Source organism: Quercus lobata, chromosome 4 (assembly GCF_001633185.2).
Source record: "Quercus lobata isolate SW786 chromosome 4, ValleyOak3.0 Primary Assembly, whole genome shotgun sequence".
NCBI classification, from domain to species: Eukaryota; Viridiplantae; Streptophyta; class Magnoliopsida; order Fagales; family Fagaceae; genus Quercus; species Quercus lobata.
Window position 1 is genome coordinate 84,472,651 of NC_044907.1, and position 24,611 is coordinate 84,497,261.

A 24,611-nucleotide genomic window follows, 5' to 3' on the forward strand; every position below is an offset into this window, starting at 1 on the left:
TTTATTATCTATTGTTAACGTAGATGTAACCATCTTATTTTATTATGTTTGTATAACATTTTCAGTTTTATGTAATTGTCATTATTTATTTGTTATTGTTTCTATAAATTATTAACATTATATTAATTATTGCCTCACATAACCACACACATCCATACATAAATAATACATTTAACAATCACTAATTTTACTATTTTTTTCTTCGAATCACTAGTTTTATAATAAAAAATTATTATAACATGATAACAATATACACATATAACAAATCCTCTATATTTCTTGGTTGTTAAATTATATAAAGTTATATTATATTTATAACATGTACACATTCACATGCTTTACAATTCACACAAATAACATTATATCAAAAAAGAAAAAAATAATGCACACAATTAGTATCAAACACACTCTCTCTCTCTCTCTCTCTCTCTCTCTCTCATACATACAATATAAATCTATAATAAAAAAAATATTCAGAACTCACAGACACTTACATTTTATTTTTAGAGTCAGAGATACATAGAAAGACAAATAGAGAATAGAGATGAGATGAGATTGATGAGAGAAAGGGAGATTGATTTGTGTTGTTAATTAGCTTTGGTATGAGTTGATCTATGTTATTTGAATTTGGGCATTAATTTGTAATCAGGGTGTGCAAGATTTAAGTCAAGTTGTGCAAAAATATTTTTAAGGGCAATTAAATTAATAAAAAATATTTTTTATATATATAAATATTTTTTTTTTCAAGTCAGTGGGTTTTTTTTGAACCCCTGAATTACAAGTGCAGCCGCCCCTGCATTGATCCCACACGAATTTCAGTTGGTTTCTAGTTTCCTTAGAACTCCCATGAGTTAATTAATATAAAAGCGCCACCAAAAGATTTTGTGCCAGATTATTGACTCTACGCTCCAGCACGTTCAAAGTCTGAGTGCGATTTTGTACGAGAGGTTTATTAATCAAAAGGATTTGGACTGAGATGAGGTTGCCACTAAGAATAAAGTCAGCATTTCCAACTCCAAACTTGGCCAAAACTTGACAAGTCTCGTCTATTTATAGAGTTCTTGTAGATAATATTACACACCCACAAAACCAACCTTCAATTTCATTCATCATGTTGTGCTCAAAATATATTTCCTTCAGCTTTCTACTATTCAGCCTCTTCCTCCATGCAGTCAATTGTGCTGACCCATTATACCATTTTTGTTTTAGCCAGGAAAACTTCACTGCCAATAGCCCTTATGGTACAAACTTGAATGGCTTGCTTAAACTTTTGTCCACCAAAGTTCCTTCAAAAGGGTTTGGGCTCAGCTCGACTGGGCAAGGCCGAGCTCAAGTAAATGGTTTAGCCCTATGCCGAGGTGATGTCTCAAAAACAAACTGTAAGACCTGTGTCATTGATGCGGGCAAAGAGCTTGGTGATCGTTGTCCTTATAAAAAAGGAGCGATAATTTGGTATGATAACTGCCTTTTAAAGTACTCGAACATACATTTCTTTGGAGAAATCGATAACAAAAACAAGTTTTACATGTGGAACGTCGAAGACGTAGAAAATCCCACTTCATTCAATCCAAAAGTTAAGGATTTGTTAAGCAGGTTATCTAATAAAGCTTATGCCAATCCAAAATTCTATGCTACCGGGGACCTAAAGCTTGATTCATCAAGCAAACTATATGGTTTGGCTCAATGCACCAGAGACCTTTCAAGTCTTGATTGTAAGAAGTGTCTTGATACTGCGATTAGTGAACTTCCCAACTGTTGCGATGGAAAACGAGGTGGGCGAGTTGTTGGTGGCAGTTGTAACGTTAGATATGAACTTTACCCTTTTGTTAATGCCTAGACTGTTATGGTTTCCTATGTTTATGTACGAAATTGTGCAATGTAATATGCTTAAAAATAAATAAAATTGTCCAATGAGACAACTTATCTTTGCTTCGTCACATGTATAATTTTGGCCAATTGTAATCATTTGGTTGGATTTTTGGTACTTAGATGTTGAAATTTTTGCATGGGGCAGGGGTTTTGCTAAATATTGTTATTTTTTTATCAAATAAAAAATAAATAAATAAATAAAAAAAGGGGAGACTTTTACTATTTAAAAATATTCGGCAAAATCTTTTTTAGAATTTTTTTTTAACCTTGGTTGAGTTCTTTTTGTGTAAAGCCATGTCTATTGCCGGAGGGATGATAAGTACTAAAAGGGAAAAATGTTTCAAACTAAAATCAAATATATATGTGTGACAAATTGATAATTAATATACAAAAGGAGGCTCTTGGTACTTTAAGTTAAATAATGTGTTTGAACTTGGTAAGGAGTGTAATTAAATGATGTGTGTGTGTTTAGCAATTTATTTCTCATATATATATATATATATATAATATGTTTTAAGTGTCCTATGCCATATCAGCTATTTAATCATAAAGTTGCCATGTAATCTTTAATTGGATTTTATTTATTCTTATGCCAAAATAAAAAGGATAGGATTGGCTTCAACCCCTCACTCCCTCCTCCCCTATTTTCCCTTTCCTTGCTTCACCGTTTTCCAATTTTTCTAATCAAGTGGCCATACCATCTCAAAGCCAACAGTAATTTACTGTGAACTCTCTTAACAAAAATCCAAATATGAGTTGAAGAGAACCACCTTTAAGCATACTAAGTCTTTTACGTAACTCTCTCTCTAATCTATATTGATTGGCCATAAATCCTCTCTTGTTAATGAGAGTAATCTAATGTCAAGAGCAAGAAACCAACGAATATTTTGACTGCAACAAAAGTGATAGGCAACAAAGATTCCCACAGTTACTACCATTGGTTCATGGCGACGAAAGATAAAAGGACCAATTTTTTTTCAATTTTTTTTTTTTTGGAAAAAAAAATAAAAAAAAAATAAAAACCTTGAATATAATACTTCAAATATTTGAAGATTTATAATGAAACATATTTTAACATTATTTCATGCTAGTTATGGATATTGGAAACAAATCTGAACAAAGAAACATAAAGATCTTTAAGAGATTAGCAGTCGACAGACATTCATGGAGATCAGCGAAGGACAGAGCTTGTGTCGGCTGTTGCAGTGACAACGAAGGCCATTTGGAGGAGTCGCAGTAGTAGAAGAAGAGCAGTGATGATAGTGACCGCAGCTACAACCACAATTGTTGAGAGAATGGTAGGAAAGGAAAATAAAGTGCTTGGGTCACAGAAAGACATTAGAAAGTCAGATTTTTTAACAAAATAATAAAATATAATGACTCACACGCCACTCATCAGTTTGTAAAAGCACTTGCAGTAAGCTGTAAAAGACATTCCAGTTGTAAATAATTTTGTAATTTTTTATTAAAAATGCCACATCATTAACTATTATGAGATTATCATTGAAATATAATTATTATTTGAGAGAGATAATGCTTTATTTTTTATTTAGTATTTTAATAATAATAACTAGTCTCATCACACGCGCTCTGCACGTGCGATGAAGCCATTTTATTTATTTTGAGTTTAATATAATTTTTCAATTTGAAATTATCTATTATTAGTGAGGTTACACGTGAATGAATTTTTAAAAAACTAAAATTTAGGATTTGAAATAGAGTAAACTTCTAGGTTTAATGTGTGCTAGTTTTTTTTAAAATATATATATATATATATATAAATGTGTGAAATATATCTAAATAGAAAGTGTGCTAATTTTTAGGAAAAAAGTTTCTTTAGTAGTTTTTATGTTTTTGAATTTTGTTAAATTACAATTTTAACCCTAGTTTTTAATTTTTTAAGATTAAAGATTATTTAATTAGATTAACGATTGGTAAATTGTAATAGGCATTGTAATGTAATAGTTATTCCTATAATTTAGCTATTTAATAGTTTGGTTATGTTTTTATTACAAGGAATAGTCATTCCTTATAAATAGCTATTCTTTAAAATGAGGAATAACTATTCCTCTCTAAAGTGGTTGTAATAGTTATTCCTTAGTAAATGTAATAACTTCTAACATTAATATATTTTCAAATAAATAAACTTTCCATATCCACCTAACAATTATGGAAATAAAAAATCATTAAAAAATAACTCATCTCTCTAAAATTTAAAATATATTATTTTCCAGGAAATATATTTGTATGGATGAGATATTTCCTAAAATAGATCATAAGTTTTATTCTAATGTTACAACTTACAACCAAACGAATAAATAGATTTAGTTATTCCATTACAACACATTTTATTCCTGGTAATAAAGATTATCATTCCTGTTATAATCTACATTCAATGTACTAAACGTACCCTAGGTGTATTTTTAATATTTTCTGAAGACATAACTAACCTTCTGAATCCTCATAATATATAGAGATAATATTAGTAGCAAAAAGGAATTATCATTGATTAAATGTCATGCATAAAACAAAAATAGGAAACCCAATAAAAACGTAAAGTTGAGTATATTAAATTACCTAATCAATAGCCTTCGGAACAACTTCATCATCTTCGTCAGCTTCACCTTCAGCCTCCTCAATACCATCAATAATAATGGATGGGAAGCTAAATTTGTTGAAAAACTCATGATCTAATTCATGTGTCATTATTTCAAACAGGGGCGGACCTACAGTAGGGTAGAGGGGGCCATTGCCCCCCCCCCCCCCCAAATTAAAAAATTAAAAAAAACCCGACAAACTAAAAACTACAAAATAAAAAAATAAATATGGACTAAAATCTGAAAACCTAAATTATAATTCTCAAATTTTTACCCTAACCTCACTCTTCCTCCACTAAACCTCATCAAGCATCAATGCCTCCTCAAACCATCACTATTGCTGCAGCCGTTCTTTTACTCAGATCAAATCCGGACTGTTGCTGCTGCTGCTCCTCCTCAGATCCTTGATCACAGTCACACATGGTAAATCTAAGAAATTTCTCTCCTCTCTTAAGTTCATATTTTTTTTTTTTTTTTTTGTCTTTGCTATATTGCTCTGCCTAGTGCCTTAGCCGTTTGCCCTCTGCCCTTTGTGTTTTTTTATGGACTGTGGTGACTGTGTTGACTGTATTTATGAGTCATGGCTTTTATTGGACTGGTGTGTTCACTGTGCTTGTGTCAATATGTGGACCGTAGACTTAGTTTCTGTTTGTGGCTCTGTATTGACTATTGAGTATTGACTACTGTGTAATTGTTTGTGGCTTTTTCCTTTTTGTGATGGTGTGGACCAGTTTCAGACTTGTGTTTGTTACTTTTTTTTTTTTTTTTTTTGCTTTTAACTATAAAGAAATAAAGTGGGACCAAGACAGTAGGATGTGAGTACTGAATTGTGATAGTGAATTTGTTATTTGTGAGAGTAGTCTTTGGTAGTCATTGTTTTGTCACTTGTGAGTACTATTAACTGTAAAGACTAGTCTTTGGGAAGTCATAAGTGACTTTTTTTGTGACCAATTGACCAAGTCTTTGGTCTGATTGTCTTGGTTTTATCAAAAATTTTGTCAAGTGACATGGCTAATATTAGTAATATATATATATATATATATATATGAACTTGTGAACTTTGTCTTTGTCACTTTGTGTGATGTGGCTAATATTAGTAATATATATAAACTTGTGCTTGTTTGTTTGTGATTATTTTGGTTTTAGATTTTCCCTTTTTTTGGTTGAGAAGTCCCTTTTTTTTAGTTGGTGTATAGAACTACGAAATATGGAAAAAATGAAACTTTTTTTTTTTTAATTTGTAGAACTACGAAATGTGTTGAAATGTTTAAAAAACACTTATTTTATGTGTTATATGACAGTTTTTAGACCCCTTAAAACAATTGATTTAACCTAGGTAGTTTAGCCAAGTTGTTACTTAGTCCAATTTCACAAGTCTAGGTTATCACAATAACAAAGATCAAATCAAGTAAAGCAGTGGAAAATAAATAACACGAGATATGATCACCCAAGAAACCAAACCGGTAAAAACCTGGGGAGGATTTCACCTAGCTATCCTCAAGGTAAAAAGCAAATCCACTAGAAAGAATCGAAGTTCCTACAATAAGACTTACAAGCCCCCACGCTCGACTTCTTATTGCTACCCACCAGTAGAACTTACTGACACGACCACGTGCAAGCTCCGAATCCACGGACTCCTTCTTTCTTGGATTCCTACCAGCTACAAGCACATCCACTTGTGTAGTCTTTAAACTTCAATGGCAGCAACTGAATTGATCATCAAGGTGTAGAAAATATCTCCTCCTTGAAAACCCTAAGTTTGTGTAAAGGAAAGCTCTTCTAAATCTCACAAGAGATTTACACAAACCGCAAATATGAGCAACACTAAAACGTGGCTAGGGTTTGCCTTTTATACTTAGGACAAATAAGAAACTCTAAAAACGTTTTAAAACAAATAGGGCTGAGTTGGACGAATCTGCAAAAAAGCAATCTGCCCGAGCTTCGATCGGTCGAGCCTAAGCTTCGATCGATCGATCGAGCCAGGCCGAAAGCCACAGTGCTTCCTGCTTTAAACTCGATTCCAACTTTACATTGACATACAACTTTGAGTTAGTTTTAAACACTTCTAAACACATTGTTTTGATCATGGTTTGCCAACAATACACATTAGAGTTCTAAATACATAAAATCCTAAATTTTAGAACCTAACAAACTCCCCCTTTGGCAATCCGTGACAAAACACAACTTAGAAACTCAAAGTTTACAAAATGAAAAGCCCTTTACAAAATAATGCTCATAAACCAAATTCAATCCTAACTACTATCCATCAGTTGCAAGTGTAGATAGCAGCTCAATTGAATCAACCTATATATTTTCTGAAACACTAAACAAAATGCATAACCACATGTGTGACAGAAAAACAAAAACAGTAAATCAACAAATATGCAATCTAACTCTCCCCCTAAGTTAGATACATCAAAAACAATGTTAACTTCCCCTAAACAGAACAAACAGTTCATCTATGTCTCCCCCTTTTTGTCACATATTGACAAAGACTACCTAATCAGAAGGTAGACAGAAAACATACGCAACAGAGTAAGAGAAAATAGAGACAACTCCCCCTATGAAGAGCAACAACTCCCCCTATGAACCACAAAGGTTAAAAAAAATTTCTCCCCCTATAAAAATAGGAAAAACAATACAAGTTTTGGGAAAAACAGTTTTGAGGAAAAATAAAGGGGTTGGGGATAAATAAAAAGACTCAAACCAAGTTTTTAAAAAAGAAAAACTATGTTGAGGATACACATGAAGAAAAAATATTCTCTCTTTCAATAAAATGCAAACATGGCACTATATGACCCATAAACAGTTGCATGAGTAGAGAAAATATTTGCACATTGATTATCCATCATATCTCTTAAGAAAATAATTTTCTACAATTCACACAAAAATAGCATATACTAGAAAGTACATAACTCAAAAATTAATCAATCAATTTTTAAATCAAGTTGAGTACCCAATTTAGCAAAGTGTATGCATGTTATGTGTGAAAACAATGAGAGATATGACTGCAAAACTGCAAGATGGATACAAAAACAATGCAATGCATGTGAATCCTAAAAACAAATGATGCATGAAAAAAAATTGTCAAATACTTAAAAAAAAACTGAAAATTTTTCACTCCTCAAAGCACAGTATTTCAAGAATGAAATGCATGAGTATGAGATTAAAATTTTTTCAAAAACACTTGAATTCATCCCAAATTTTCCAAAAAAAAGTTTTTTTTTTTTAATCAATTTGTCCTCAAATCTCAAATATTAATCACATTTTGCATCAAAATCAAGGAACTTTAATCTTGGATGGCCACAACAAGATCACACACAATATAATGTACCAAGTTTAGCAAAGAGTAACTTGTGTAGTGTGTGCAACTAGCAAAAACTTGAGATACATGTGAGGTGATATGTGAATAGAAATCAAACACAAAGTCTACAAAATTCATCACATAGAATTTGAAAGAGACTATCACCTAAAGAGTTACATCATATAACTCCCACATCTCCTAGAAAACAAGCTTGCAATCATGTAAGTTTCTTGTATTTGTGCCTCATAATATACATTCCAATTTTAAGTTATGTGAGTTTGGCATCAAGCCTAATAGTACACACCAATTTTGATTTTAAGAATTAAGCACTTTAACCGAGGCTACACCTTATGTTCTTTTTGTGCAGTGCTACACTTTCTCGAGCACAAAATCTTATGATATGCACTAAGGTGTTCATGATTGGCTAGTAAACAGTGGTGAGATGATTATTTATGCCTTTCTCTAAAGGTTTAAGTCCGACAGTCAAAGACATGTGACTTCAAGATCAAGACAAAGTGATCAAAACCATAAATATCTTTCCCACACAACATGCACTACAAAGTTTTAACTAGTAAAGTGCAATAAGTAAGCTCGTCAAAGCTAAATAAGGTACATAAACTTATTATGTAAAAATAAAATGGTCAATCCTTGATTATAAATCCAAGATGTGAAATACAAAACACAAAAATCTTTTTGGTTTTAAAAAATTTATGATCAAAAACAAAAAAAAAAGCACATATTATGCTAAATGAACAATGCAAATGCAATGCATGACAGTGCTTAACTAAGCTATAGAGGGTACACAAATAAGAAATATTAATTTCTTAATTAACCCTTGAGTACATGTACAAACTAGTACATACTCACACAAAATCAGAAATAACTTAGCACTTATATAACACATACTATTCAAATTTCTCCACAATGTCAAGCATGTTCTAAATCAAGAGAGAGATATCATAACTCATGTAATCCTCAAGAAAAATAAAACTAGACACAAAATAAAATATTTTTATCTTTTTGAAATTTTTCAATGTTTTTGGATTTTTTTTATTAAAAAAAAACTAAATAACAAAACATGTCCACAAACAATTGAAAGAATTAAATCAGGGACAAGTCAGCAACACTCACCTTAGAGAATTTTTTCTCACCCATATAGCACGAGTCTTCGGCTTTGTAGGTGAAGATCCATGAGAAGCAGAGTATATTTGAGGAATTACACCAATCTTCTGAGAAATACTAAAATCCTGCAAATTCCTTTCACAAGCCAACAAGCTCAAATTTTTCAAAAGAATATGAAACAATTTATATGGACTTATGGCAGGAGAAATATCATCACAAATCCTAGATTGAAACACAGAATGCTTAAATTTCAGTTTATGACAATTAGGACGAATGTGACCACAAACACTACAAAAGTGACAAACAGGAACAAATTTAGGAACATCAGTATTCCTAACAACAAATCTAGTCTCAGATTTTGATTTTTGCCTCAACAAAGAACAATTTGGTCTAATATGACCAACAACACCACAAAGGTGACAGGTAGGCACAAAAACAGATTTATTATGCTCTCTAACAGTAGGTTTAGACATAGGTTTAGAAATTTCAGCGTTTACATCAGAACTTTTACCTTTGTCTAACCTAGCAAAATAAGCCTTTTCTTTATTATTCATCTTGAAAGGAGGGATATAAACTTTCTCAGTTTTAGGCTTAAGAGAAACAGAAACACTTCTGTTATCAACAGCAGACTTGGTACAAGTCAAATTTTCAATTTTAGCTTTAGATTCAACTAACTCTTGTTCCAAGCTTTTCATCTTCTCATCTTGAGAGGAAATTTGATTTCTCAAAAATTGATTCTTTTTATTTGATTCATCTAATCTAACAATCAATTCCTCTTTTTCAAGATTAGCCAATTTTAACTCTTCCTTGAATTTCTTAGCAATTTTCATAGATTTCAGTAATTCCTTACGAAAAGTTTCATAGGCATCAACAAAATCAACAGAAGCATGAGCAGAAACATGATCAAAAAGACACTTCAAATTTTCCATGACAATAGGGGTCAAGGATCAGCTCTTAGATCAAAAGATCTAAAACAAAAGAGCAACCCGCTCGGATACTACTTGACAGTTTTTAGACCCCTTAAAACAATTGATTTAACCTAGGTAGTTTAGCCAAGTTATTACTTAGTCCAATTTCACAAGTCTAGGTTATCACAATAACAAAGATCAAATCAAGTAAAGCAGCGGAAAATAAATAATACAAGATATGATCACCTAGGAAACCAAACTGGTAAAAACCTAGGTTGGATTTAACCTAGCTATCCTCAAGGTAAAAAGCAAATCCACTAGAAAGAATCGAAGTTCATACAATAAGACTTACAAGCCCCCACGCTCGACTTCTTATTGCTACCCACCAGTAGAACTTACTGACACGACCACGTGCAAGCTCTGAATCCACGGACACCTTCTTTCTTGGATTCCCACCAGCTACAAGCACACCCGCTTGTGTAGTCTTTAAGCTTTAATGGCAGCAACTGAATTGAGCATCAAGGTGTAGAAAATATCTCCTCCTTGAAAACCCTAAGTTTGTATAAAGGAAAGCTCCTCTAGATCTCACAAGAGATTTACACAAACCGCAAATATGAGTAACACTAAAACGTGGCTAGAGTTTGCCTTTTATACTTAGGACAAATAAGAAACCCTAAAAACGTTGTAAAACAAATAGGGCTGAGTTGGACGAATCTGTAGAAAAGCAATCTGCCCGAGCTTTAATCGGTCGAGCCTAAGCTTCGATCGATCAAGCCAGGCCAAAAGCCACAGTGCTTCCTGCTTTAAACTCGATTCCAACTTTACATTGACATATAACTTTGAGCTAGCTTTAAACACTTCTAAACACATTGTTTTGATCATGGTTTGCCAACAATACACATTAGAGTTCTAAATACATAAAATCCTAAACTTTAAAACCTAACATTATACTTTGTTGACATTTTTATAATATCAAATGTTTAAGAAACACTTATTTTATATGTAGTGTTTTGTTGAATATGAAATAGGTGTTAGTTTTTATTTGCATAAATAAAAATAAATAAATAAATAATTGATTTAAGCTTTGGCCCCCTAAGTTCAAATCCTAATTCCGTCCCTGGTTGGTTAACGGAGCATCTCAACTCACAGCAATTTCAATCGTAGGCATGGGTGTTCTTGGCAAGACTACTCTTGCCAGGAAAGTTTTTGACAACCATGGCACAAAGGAACACTTCCATTGCTGCATTTGGGTCACAGTATCTGAATCATACAACATGGAGGAGCTTCTGAAAGAGATAAAAAAGCAATACTATAAAGTAATGGGGAAGACTGCACCTGAGGAGATCAACAACTTCAATTTGATTTCACTCGTTGGAAAACTGAGGGAATGTCTACAAAATAAGAGGTGCGTTGTCATTTTCAATGATTTTTGGGGAACTATAAAGCATGCTTTTACAGATAATAACGAAGGCAGTAGGATTATAGCCACAACACGTAATTATAATGTTGCTTCTTCCTGCAAAGAGTTTTCAATTGTTCATATTCATGAAATACAAACTTTAACTCCTGAAAAGGCCATGGAACTCTTTTGCAAAAGGGCATTCAAGTACTCCATCATTGAGGGATGTCAACCAAAGTTGGAGCAACTATCTGCCTAAATTGTTACAAGATGCAAAGGGCTACCACTAGCAATTGTGCTTATAGGTGGTCTTCTGTCAACCAAAGAAATGATTCTCTGATTGGAAATGCTTTCATGATAATCATAGTTCTGAGTTAGAAAGCAATCCACATCCCACAAGCATTAGAAAAATTTTGTCCTTCAGCTATCATGATCTGCCTCACTGCCTCAAATCCTGTTTCTTATACATTGACATGTATCTTTGAGGACTATTCCATAAAATGTTCAAGATTGACAATATAGTGGATAATTGAGAGTTTGTAATTGAAAGCTCAAACGTGTGCTAAAATACAAGAGCTTATTCAGACCCCTAAATAAAAATTATGACTAAATTATTTTTACTCTAATTTAGAATAAGTGCAAAACAAGAGTAAATAAGTGTAATGAACCAATAACACTATTTTAAGTCATATTGATCCATTATCAACAATAAAAAGAAAGCTTAAGGAATAGGGAGGAGAGATGCAAACACAAGATAACAACAAGACGTGTTATCAAAGAGAAAACCGAAGAATTCGGCGAAAAACCTCTTCGTGACCCTTCAAGTCGAAATTGATCCACTAGAGAATAAAGTTGGAGTATACGAATAACAAAAACCCTCCAAATCTAGTCTATCCCATGTACTTAAGCCCTCTAAACTCTTGCTACCAACTGACTTCTTGAAGCCTAGTCTTCTCTAGCTTTCTGAATCCCGCAATTCAGCCCAATTGCATCTACCAATGAATGACTCCTTCTAATGCTTCCCAGCAATACCAAAATCTCACTTTACACTCAGAATGGGTATGTTAAGTGTTTGGGCTAGCAATCTCTCAAAGATCTAGAGATGGAGAGGTAGAAGTAAAGGAAAACCACATGGAAATATATAAATAATTGTGGGTATAATAATCTCTAACTCTCAAGTGTATTTTCTAGGGTTTTCTCTCTGAAAGCACTCCTTATAATTTATGAGTAATGAGGGTATATATAGTATGGGTAAAAAAAAAAATAAAGCAAAACACAACTTTTTTCCAAACAAAGACTTTCGCAAGTCCTTCGCGGATTGGCCCTTCCCTCGAGATAGTCACAAAAATGACAACTTAGCACGACTCTTTGTCTTCTAGTCATGTGCTTCATATGTGGCCTTTTCGCAAGTTGCTTCTCGTGAGCTACTTGCGAGCCAGTAGTGAAATCCACTGATTCAACTTTTGAAACTTGATTTTTCACCGATCTCTCACACTCATTCCTTACAAATAAACCCACATACATACAGGGAAGATGATTGAAAAAATTACAATCAAATTTGACATGGAATTAAAGCCAACACAACATAATTGAAAATCACAACTTTACCGTGATGGAAGAGAAAGGCAAGACATTGGAGGAGGTTGCGGATAAATACTTATCTGAGCACATCTGTAGAAGTTTGGTTCAAGTTTCAATTGTTAGCATTGATGGGAAAGCTAAACATTGCCATAACCATGATCTGATGCGTGAGGTTATCCTTTCAATAACTACGGAGTTCAATTTCTGTCAAGTTCTAGAGAAAGAGGGCTCAAGTTTTCATGGGAAAAGTCGGCGCTTGTCCATTAACAACTATGGTGATGAGTTCCTAAAGGCTGAGAAGTCACAAGTTTTGGATGTTCAGTCATGGAAACAGCACAAAAATGCGAAGATATAGATATCCCGTCCATTCTTTTTTTTTGACACTAGACTGGGAGATCAAACCGGAGAAGTTGTAGGGAAATTTTTTCACAAAGGCATTGCTAGTGGACACCTTTTTAAGGTTACAGATTCTAAATCTTGAACGTATATACAAAGTTCAATTGCCCAACAACATTGGAGAGTTAATTCATCTGATGTATCTGGACTTAAGGCGGAGTTACCTAGAGACCATCCCATCATCAATTGGTAACCTACTGAACCTCCAAACTCTTGATCTAAAGCATACCTGTGTATTGAATCGACCTAGACCAGTACAAAAACTGCAAAATCTTAAGCACCTATACATAAGTGAAATGAACATTGTGGATCAATTTATTAGTGGCGATTCCCTGAAGAATCTCCAAACGCTGAAGGGGGCCTTTGTCAATGAGAACAGTCCTCTAAAGGATAGCCTGGACATGTTGATCAACCTCAGAGAATTGTGACTGGTACTCCGGTTGAATCCGTCACAGCAAGTGAAGATGACAGAGCATGTCATGAAACTAAGACACCTTCAATCTTTGCAATTGGACACAACTAATGATTTTGAAGAGCCTAGGGATCTAAGGTTGAAACGTTTGTCAGGCCTTGAAAATCTATCCCGACTATGTTTGCATGGAAGAATTGATAATCCATTTTTCATCATAAATACTAATGGACTCCCACAAAGCCTAACTTACCTTAAGTTGGTGAGGTCTTGTCTTTCAGAAGATCCAATGCATGTGTTACAGAAGCTTCGCAACCTTAGATATCTCTGGTTACTAAATTCTTATACAGGGAAAACCATGGAATGCGATAGGGGAGGCTTTCCCCAGCTTCTAGTCTTGAAATTCGAGAAACTAGGTGAACTGGAAGATTTTTATGTGAATGAACAAGCAATGCAAAAGCTTGTGGGTTTTGAGATTGACACTTGCCGGAGTTTGAAGATCCCCGGTAGTTTAAAGCAATTGAAGACTCTCCATCAATGGAAGTTAACAAAAATGCCAAATACGTTCACAAAAACGATTAAGGAAACCAAAGGGAAAATTTGGAACAATCTTGCCGAATCTCCTGCCATAATTGTTAATGGAGAGCCAGAACCAATGGTTTACCCACGGGACTTTGAGGTTGTCTTTCTTTCCATTCTTTATTCCTTAATTTTGTGATTTCTTTTTAAACAAACCGAGTTTGACACCGCACAATGTAACAGGTTTTCAATCGCCAAGATAGTTTGAAAGTGGCGTTGAATAAAAACCAGACAAGTCTTTGGTAGATGACGTCTTCTAATTCAATTTTGCTCACCTCGAGGTCACTTCTTTTCTCTTCATGTGTTACTTACTAATGTGTGTCCCTTGGTTCAAGGGTGTTTCATAGTGTGCTAAATCAAATGCTTCTCAAGCAGATAACTAGAATAAAATGGTAGGCTCTGTAACTAGCAAAGTCATTCCATTCCATATCTGGGTTCCTTCTTTTTCTTGTCTTATGCTCCTTCCATCTTTCCAATTAATGTTTCTGTCAAACTGGCAACTTGGATTGCTGGTTGGCTCTTTTGAATAATCAGCAACTGTGTTCTAGTTATTATTATTATTATTTAAGTTCTTTCAAGAAACTGAATGGCTTCGATGACAAGGGTGTAGTATATAGCATCTCAAAATGCTATTTCGCTCACCTTGAAGATAGTTTTTTTTATTCCCTTTCATGTGTTGCTTATCCATGTCAGTGTTTTTAGACTGTCTCACTGTCAATACCAAATCATTTCCTTGCTACGCAAAGGATTAGAATAAAATGGTTTAGTTTGTAAATAACAATGTGATTACATATCTGTGTTCTTATTGTTATCTTATCTTACCCTCTGTTTCGTTTTCCTGCATTGATGTTTCTGCCAGACGGGCAACTCTGATGGATCATTGGATCCTTTGAATAATTGGCAAGCATGTGTTCTAGTTTTTATTCTTTTGTAAGGGTACTACTAGTTATTTTATTTCATATATAAGATCTTTTAAGAAACATAATGATTAATTAATGACAATCTCATTTCTTCTTGTCTATCAATTCGATCATCAAAAGAAATGTAGGTCCAAAGAATCTTGAACTATGGCAGCTTAAAATGTGGAATGGAATCCGAACGGATTGGGTAACACTTCAAAAGCTTAACTAGTTGGAAATGGTGCATACCCACAACCACACCCTTCCCTCACGGTATACATGATTGTTGTAGAACTCTAGGTTGTTTGATTATCTTTGGAATTTTTGTGTATAGTTGTTTATTCAAGACAAACCACCTTGGCAACCATTGAACATTCATACTTGGGGTTTATCCAAATTTGACCTATTTTTCAGTTATGAATGTGCACACTCACATTTGCTATATAAATTATAAAGAAATCTCACAAGAAACTAAAGAGAAATTATATGCAAGAGTTAGCTATACACCTGGAGCCAAGCGCTTAACGATTCAACCTGATGTCCAAGATATGAATTTTTTACCCATAAGGCTTATGCAACTCAATTAGTTATTACAAACTTTTGATAATTAAACCAGAGACCTAATCCCCTATTCATATAAACCTCCAGTATCAGAGATTGTTTTTGGTAAAAATGAACTTAATTAATTAACAAACAATTACACCAGCTTTATATACACAGCTGAGACTAAGAAACAGAATAAACGGAGTTAACAAACTAACTAATCACTCTAACTAACTCTCTCACGTGTCAAACATGTACAACTAACAAACTATTTATGACTACACTAAACTACAAGTCGTTTATTAAGACATATACAAAACTACAGGTAGTTTATCAGCTTCTTTTACTTGCAGTATTTCTTCTTCTTTTATTCTGCAGTTTAACTTGCTGTCTGCCTCTTTAGCTAGATGATCCTTCTTCTTGCCATTACTCTGATATACAGACACTTGACAGCTTAAAAACAGATAGAAGCATAAAGATAGATAAATTTTTTTTTTTTTTTTTTAAAAAAAAACCAAACCCTAACAAAATACAGGAAAATTTTGATAATTGAGCGGCAAATTTAACTAAGGTCAAATAATATGATACAATTCAGAAATAACTTCCTCGCATCTGCATACCATGAATTCACCTCCATGCGGAATTCATGACAAACAAAGGCCGTCTGCTACTCTCTCTAACAATGACAGGATGGTAGGTTCACAAACCAATATACACTGCAAATTCTCAACTATGGTCAATTTTAGAACAATTGAAACATAACCAAATTTTACTCACAATCTTTACTCCATTGTCATTGAAGCAATCTAATTTACATATTGAACGCAAGCATTGGATTCTCCCTTCCCTGAGAATAAATATGGGAAATTGCCACTTTGTTTCATGTGTTTATTCTGTATTATTAAAATCCACAGTAATACAACCTGTCAAGTAAAACAAGAAGCTGGCCATCTAGAGTAAATCACAAACCAGATCTTTCTGGTTCAATTAGCAGAGTAACACAAACGTGCAAAGTCAACAATGAGCAGGAAAGGTAATAGGTGACCAGCCAAAGGAATTTATCAAAACTTAATAGTAATTCCTGGAAACTATGCATATAAGAACTTACTTCTCTACCAAAATAATCTCTAAGAATCAGCAATGTTATGGATGTGTGACCAACAAAAGAAGGGCATCCTATTCTTTCTATCCGCTAGAAGGCCACATAAAACACAATGTAGATTTCATTCTCCTTGGTGCTCAACAATACTGAAGAAACAGGCATGGGGTGGACATAGCATCCAACAAGGTCAACAATGCCATTTAGCTCATTATAAAGCTCCACATTCCTGTGAATTTTAATGTCTAAACTAGTTAAAACTCCTTTGACACTCCCATATTTTCACAGAAGCTGGTATCTGATTTTGAATCCACTTGATTCTGATTCCCAACCAGCTTGTTGTCAAAATGAACTGGAGATTTTTCTAAATGTGAACCAGATAATTGAAAAACATCTGAAGTATCCTGAACAAAGTTTCTCTCCAAACTAGTTTGGAGAGAAACACTTCAAACTTTTCATATATTTCCTTTTTAAGTGTGAATTTTGAAAATTTAACCGTTAAATTTCATGTTCCTTATGTTCTTAACATGCATATCAAATTTAGTTCAAATCAGATATTATTTACTATTTGATCAATTAACTTATTTTTTATATACAACTTTAGATTACAAAAACTTGAAATTATAACATTTATTTGATGACATAGCAATTGATAATTGATTTTCTTAAAATTTTGTAAGCATTAAGGATGTAATAAGAATATGCAATCTAATGATTAGATTTTCAAAATTCACACTCAATATAGATATATATGATGAGTTTGTAGGGTTTTTCTCCAAACTAGTTTAGAAAGAAACTTTGTTCAAGTATCTTTGTCATCAAAGGCAAAAGCCAATGCATTATTTTCTGACATGGCAGGAGCCATATTGTTTTTAAACTTTTGGAATTAATAGTAGTATTCTGTGTGTGAAACATGCAATTTTCCTCCAAAGCCAGACTTGAGTTCTAAAGAAGTCCCTTTTACCTGATTTTTCATCAGAAGAGCTCAACTGATGAAAATCTCTGAGGCAAGCAAAGTTCCTGTGGCAGGATCTTTTTAAGGGTAGTTTCTGCATATGATACTTTCTGAGGGTAGAACATTACATTTACTCGCTAATAGAGATACCTTTTGGACCTTTCTTAGGGTATATACTTTATTTGGTGTTTGGGTAAAGGACGTAATGTCAGGTTCAGCAACCACTTTCTTAACGCTGATTTCCTTTGATGATATTTTTGAATTAATCATGACTCTTTGGTATTATTAGCAGTAGAAACACAAGAAGTATCTGGGCGAGTTTAAATTTCAAGTTCACTTTATTTGTAGAAATTCTAACAACAATCTAGGCATATACACAAGAAAACACAGTCAAAAGTGCATCATATTTAATAAATCACTTGACCTTGTATCCAGCAATACTTTGTGTAATAACAGGCAATAATGGTGTTACAATTCAATAGCCTTCAAGACCAAAAGGACTAAAAATTTAAAAACTTTCAACAGGTCCAATTCAAGACAACAACATCTAACTATAATCTAAAAATCCATAATAAAATCTTACCAGGAAAGAAGATGATACAATTTAATGGATTGAATTAGTTAGAGCTGACTTCTTAACATTAGGAACGCCAACTTTAATTTCTTTTTTAAGATTAACAAGCATGGATCTCAAAAACTTTCTTCTGTTTCCTAGGGATAAAATTTCAATGGCTAACTTGATTCTAAACCCACTAATCATTATGTTATGATCAATGAAGTATATGTTGGCTAGACTTGTCTTTACTATGACATTGCCATGTGTAGAATGAGCACAATTTTTAGTCACAAAATTGAGTTGATAAATAACAGTCATAACCTCTAAACTGATTTTGTCCTTCTACATAAAAGCAACACTTTCATGTCTAAAACAAAAGAAAAGAAAACACAGCAATACCATGGACACATAAACTTCCCAACAGCTTCACTTGATACAACAACTGACCTGTCAATAATAATTTCAAAAGATGAACACCTCGCAGTTTACTCTTTGAGCAAAACTAAGCTCTCCATGAGATCCATGAGATCAGCTGTATAAAACTTTGGTTCGAGATCTTCAATTCCAAGATTGTTCTTATTTAGAATCTTAAGGTCACATGAAAAGACAAGTTCACCGCTGCCCGTGCAGCCAAAGAATTTCCCAACATCCTGGAATGGTCCAACAACTATTTGACTACAAGACTCCACAACACCATAATCCCTCATCACCCATATGTGGCACTCCTTGATCAACCCAATTTCATCTTCAGCTTTGCCAAAAGCAATCAGAGCCAGCAATCCCTTGAATACCACAAGTTGTTCAAAAATTAGAGACAAACCATCTAAGTAAACCTTGAAATCATTGTTTTGAGATTGATATCCAAGTCCATACGCGACAGCATTATCAAAACGGTCATTCAAGCGAGCATATGGAAGCCTCTTAAACTTTCTAATGCTTGAGTTCCACAAATATATTATAAGATAAGGCCACAAATAATAAGTAGGATTACTAGGAAAGGAACAAACATTTCTAATGATTCTGTACTCCAAAAGGCAGAATATACCATTGCAGAAGCCAATTATGCTAGCATTAGGAAATGGGATTCTGAATCTAGAAATCTCTGTTATTAATGTGGGGTCGCTATTTGCAAACGATAGTACACAAGTATTCTTGCCTAGGGTGAAGAAGTGACTGGGCATGGCGTAGTATATAACCTTTGTTGTTGGGTGATGATAATGATAGTGATTTTTTGCTGAGGTTGAAGTGTTTGGTAATGAAAATGGGGTTGGTGATGTTGGAATACCATGATTTGGAAACACACCTGAATCGGATTCTGGATTTCACAGGCAGCTGACTTAGGATGTTGTCGATCAAGATGTCGTCCGGGAGAGACTGCTTGGACCTTGATGTCCGTGGAGCCATTGGTGTCGTTTCATATTAATCTGAAGCAGCAGATTTGGAAAATTCGTTTCCGAGGGGTTCGGCTTATGTTATAGAAAGGGGATTTTTTTTTTTTTTTTTTTTTTTTTTGAGAGAGAGAATATAGAAGGGAAAGATGTTTCTCAAATAATAAGGAAAACAAACTTACAAAAGCTCATTTTTCTTATTAAATAAAAAATTAGGATAATTACACTTTACCTAACTGTAATTTACCTCTAATTTGATCTGTTTACTCTTGGTTTTAATTTTGACATTTTACCCACTTGTGATTTTATCTGTTAGTAATCTGTAACTCACCTCTATTAAAAAAGATGGATAAATAAGTCTTTTTACACCCATTTTATGTCTCTCTCCTCCCAAAACAAGAAAAACAAAAAAAAACAAAAAAAACAAGAGAAAAACAAGATTAAAATATGATATTGGTTCCTCATCATTCACAAACATGAAGAACATACACAACAATGAAGAAAATAAACCTAGAAAATTAATACAAATCAAATGAAGCAAACCATGAGAGAGAGAGTTCTTCATCTTCTTCCTTATACTTATTTTTTGTCCCTGAACTAAGAAATTTATTAAAATCAAAGCATAACACAATTTACAACTTGACAACAGGGAGGATCAACAATTTCCAGCACTTAATTTCTAAAGTTTTGATTTTCAACATCCAAGATCTCACTCACACAAAGCCATTGTATATACATTGGCAGCACCCAAGGGGAGGATCGGCAAAGCTTGACTAAGGGAATAGAGATATGAGAGAGGAAGGTTTCAAAGCCAAACAATAAACCCACCAGAAAAAATCACAACATTGTAAAGTGAAGTGAAACAGATCGAACAGCAACGCATTCTCCTTGATCAAACGGCGATGGAGGTCAGATCGAATGGCGATGGCTTGGATTCGGAGAGGATGGAGGTCAGATCAAACGGCGGTGCATTCTCCTTGGTCAAATCGAACTGCGATGGCTTGGATTCAGAGGGGATGGAGGTCAGATCAAACGGCGGCGCATTCTCCTTGGTCAGTGAGAAACAGAGAGAGCAATGAAACAGAAAGAGAGAGTTTTGTGATGACCCTTCGATCCCAACTTCGTTCATCTCTCCGATCCCAACTTCGTTCATCTCTCCAATCCTAACTCCAATTTGAACTTCTGGGATGACCCTTTTGACTATAATAAACCCTTTCTTTGAATTATCTATAATTATCCCCCCTTTTTTTTCCTTTTTTTTTTTTACTTGTTTTTCATTTTTTTTTTTTTACTGAAACTTTAAAGTATCTAAGCACAGTAATTTGTCAAACACAATAATATCTGTAATAAATCGTGATTGGGAGTAAGCACAGTAATTTGTAACAAGCTTAGAATGCTGAAAATTTGTAAGCGTGAATGGGAGTGTGTTTTGGGAGACAAAGAAGTGTTTGATCTGTTTTGGATTTTGTTTTTGAGAAAAAATGTGTTAGAGTAACGTCTGAAAGGAGGTGGGTTACGGATTACTAACGGAGAGAATCACAGGTGGGTAAAGTGTCAAAATTGAAACCACGGGTAGGCAAATCAAATTAGAAGCAAACCACACGTGGATAAAGTGTAATTATCCTTAAAAAATATATATTATTTTCAAGAAACAAATCTGACAACATTTCCCTTTTATTGATCATATATTTAATATTAAATTAGGAAACTACAGCTAATTTTGTAATATTTTATGTAAAATGATTTTGAATGATGTTGTACATATATTATAAAATAAAAAAAAAAAAAATAAAAGTAAACTAAATTAGAGTAAAGAAACATATACATTTTAAAATATTAAAAATTAGTTTAGTAGGTTCACGACATATTTGTAGCATTCTCAATGTAAGATTATTATTTTTTAAAATTATGAAACTAAAGATAAATGCAAAAAGTAATTGGACCATGAAAATCAACTAATTTGTATTGTGTTCACATATTTCATACCATAAAATGAAAATATGTACAACTCTCTAATGCAACATTAAGACATTATGTGGGCAAGTGTATATTCATGTGTCTTATAGATGATTTAAAATTAGACCATGGTAGAATATGACTTTACATTGTGCATCAAATATTCTTTTTACTTATATACCCAAAACAAAAACTATCCAACTCAATCACTCAAACCAAAATCATATTTAAGCCCCTAATTTTAAAAAGAAAAAAGAAAAAAAAATACCCGTAGGGGTTTCGGTGTCTTGATGGTGGTGAGAGGGCAGTATAACGGAGGTGGTGACCCTTCAAATTCCTCTTTTTCTCTTTTTTAAATGTTTTGTTAGTCTCAGGTCTTTTATTTTGGTAATATATAGTGAAACAATGGGCTTTATTTAATAATCCACAATATTTGTGTATCTCTATCTCTCTTCATGGCCTTATGTGGTTAATTATTACTATTAGTCCTTAATTTTTTTTTTTTTTTTATAATACTAAAATGGTTGGTATGCTAAAAAACATGAAGAATAGAGAAAGGTGTGGTGTAAGCTTAGGCAATTAATAAGATATTAATAAGATAACAATAAAATAAGTTAATGTGAACTTTTAGGTAACAGTAAAAAAAAACTTAATGAAATAGGTAAAAAAAAAAAAAAGGCTAAATGCAAAATTAGAGCACCACTTGGCAGGACCTGATGTTTTCCCGTATGAAGTCTTTGCTTATAGATATATATATATATATATATATATATATTGATTAATAGTGAAAAAAAAAAAACATTTTTTACTTTATCTAAAACTATGATCGTAAGAATACATTTTGGTATTCACTTTTTTTTCTTTTTTTGGCTTTGGGGGTTCAAGTAATAACACAATAGCAATGATAGCTTTTGTGGTACACTATGTTTATGTTTCGTACCCCACCTTTCCCTCCCACACTGCTATCTACTTATAAAGAAAATAAAAGACATTTTGATCTTATGTGGCACTTAACAGTAATGTCACTAATATGTGTCAATAAAAAGACAAGATTCAAGATGCTTGGAACGAATCACAGCAGAGTGTGACTTGATTGTAAGAGTTCTCAAATCACTTTACTTGGTGAGCAATTCAAGTAATAGCTTAATCAATGCCTTGGTGATACAAATGGTATTATCGATTGATATCACATTTAAGTGTGGTAGATGAGTTCACACTTGACCGGAGACCCCTTTTTATTCAACATAAACATAAACATAAACAAAAAAAATTCTAGGGATGAAAATCCAAATTATTTTACCAAAAAGAGAGCAAAATCAAAATGACCCCAAACATAGAAAGTGCCATCTACAATTTAAGATGGGTTTCTTTCAACGTAAAATATTTTTTAACAAAGCAAAAATATTTTTAGGAAAGCAATTTATGTTATAGTATTGGTTACACATTTGGAAAATATTTCAAATGATTTGTTGGAGGTAAAAATATTCTAAAAACACGGCCCCAAAATACAACCACTATAACCCGAACTCATCATACAAAGCAGTAAATTGCACACAATAACTAGATTAAGAGAGAAAGAAGTTTGGGCTGTGCAATGTGGTGGGTGGGCCTGTGAAAGGGTCAGGTCAATTAATAGAGAGAGAAGTGGTATCTAAACGTTAGATTAGTGACTTGAGAAATCAAATCGGTAAAATGAGAGTGATATCAGCATGAAAGAGGAGAGCATTAGGCTAATAAGGTGTTAAACCCTCAACCTTAGGTCTAATATGTAAGGTTTCAAGAGAAGTGGGAGGAGGTGAATGGTGGAGGGAGAGAAACAACGAATCATGAATGTTACATTGTCGATAATGGCAAAGAGTGGCAAAGCGACTCCTAGGTTGTTAAAAAAATAATATGGAGTAAATAAGAAATTGACACCTAATGTGTTCACTTGAAGATGTTATAAAAAGTAGTGAAAATCCTTGAGACCTACATAGAAAATGAAAGAGATATTATAGGTTTATTTGCTCATGGGTTGGATATTGAGTTAGGCTTTGACATGCATGGACTGGGCCCTTTTGTCCAAATAATAATTTTTTATTTTTTGTGATAGTAAGTCATTGCACAACAATTATTCTTGAATTGAACATATATATTCATAGTCCCTATGACTTCGCCCTAATTGTGTAGATATTGTCCATTTTGGGGCCTATACCCCTCACAATTTTATTTTCCCCCAAAGCATGTGGCAACAGGGAAAAGACCTTTATAAATTAAAGGGAGGTCATTTCTTATAAGCACATTCTCATGTGCATCCCTAGGCGATGTGGAATTCCATAGATTGCAAGACCGCCCTTTTGGGACTCTACACTTGATTTGTATAATTCATCTTTCACACATTTTGTTGGTGAGTTTTTAATTATTTTGTAGATTTCTTCTTATATATACAGTATCTATTTATTGTTTTTGCCAATCACATTGTTGGACAAAAAATGTAAAATTATGCTTAATAAACATTGTTAAATTATGTTTAACAAAAATTGTTATGCAATAAAATTCGTCAAACATAATTTCACCTATAGGACTTTGGGCATATGAGTTTTATTGATGTGAGTAATGTCCATTCAAGATAACGTATCTCTTAATTACAATCCCTTATTTTAAGGGATGACCCTTTGTTTCCAACCATATTACCATTGTACATAAATTTATTTATTTTTATGTTTAAAGGGATATGGTTTTTTTTATTTATTTGTGGCTGCACCTAATAATTTATTTAAGTTTCCTATGTACCCTTGACGGGATTAAACCAATTCATAGTTCTTAAATTTGAGGTTTTAAATTTAAAGTCCTCAAATATGACTTTGTTCATTTTAAATAATGTAAATTTAAGTCAAATACTTGGTATTTGTTATTATTATTATTATTTTTTTTTTTTTTTTGATAATTTCAACCTATGGCCTCTACTCCTGATAACTTCCCGCTCTTTTTTCTTTTTCCAATTTGGTTAAATAACTTCCCACTACACTAAACCACTACCAATTACAAAAATTCAAATTTGCTAACATTACT

The 24,611-nt window shown here is 33.2% G+C and overlaps 2 protein-coding genes across 2 annotated transcripts; both read left to right on the forward strand.

Moving 5' to 3' along the window:
* Nucleotides 1-1,083: 1,083 nt before the first annotated feature.
* LOC115987872 (cysteine-rich repeat secretory protein 38-like) lies at nucleotides 1,084-1,905 on the forward strand. Its single transcript, XM_031111479.1, has one exon. It carries the CDS (start codon nucleotides 1,112-1,114, stop codon nucleotides 1,835-1,837), a length of 726 nt encoding a protein of 241 aa, XP_030967339.1. The 5' UTR covers nucleotides 1,084-1,111; the 3' UTR covers nucleotides 1,838-1,905.
* Nucleotides 1,906-10,966: 9,061 nt separating this feature from the next.
* Nucleotides 10,967-11,458, forward strand: LOC115986002 (disease resistance protein RPM1-like). The gene has a single exon (XM_031108873.1). It carries the CDS (start codon nucleotides 10,967-10,969, stop codon nucleotides 11,456-11,458), a length of 492 nt encoding a protein of 163 aa, XP_030964733.1.
* Nucleotides 11,459-24,611: the final 13,153 nt, after the last annotated feature.

Coding starts and splice junctions, on each gene's coding strand:
- LOC115986002 (XM_031108873.1), top strand. CDS start 10,967: ATGGGTGTTCTTGGCAAGACTACTCTTGCCAGGAAAGTTTTTGACAAC.
- LOC115987872 (XM_031111479.1), top strand. CDS start 1,112: ATGTTGTGCTCAAAATATATTTCCTTCAGCTTTCTACTATTCAGCCTC.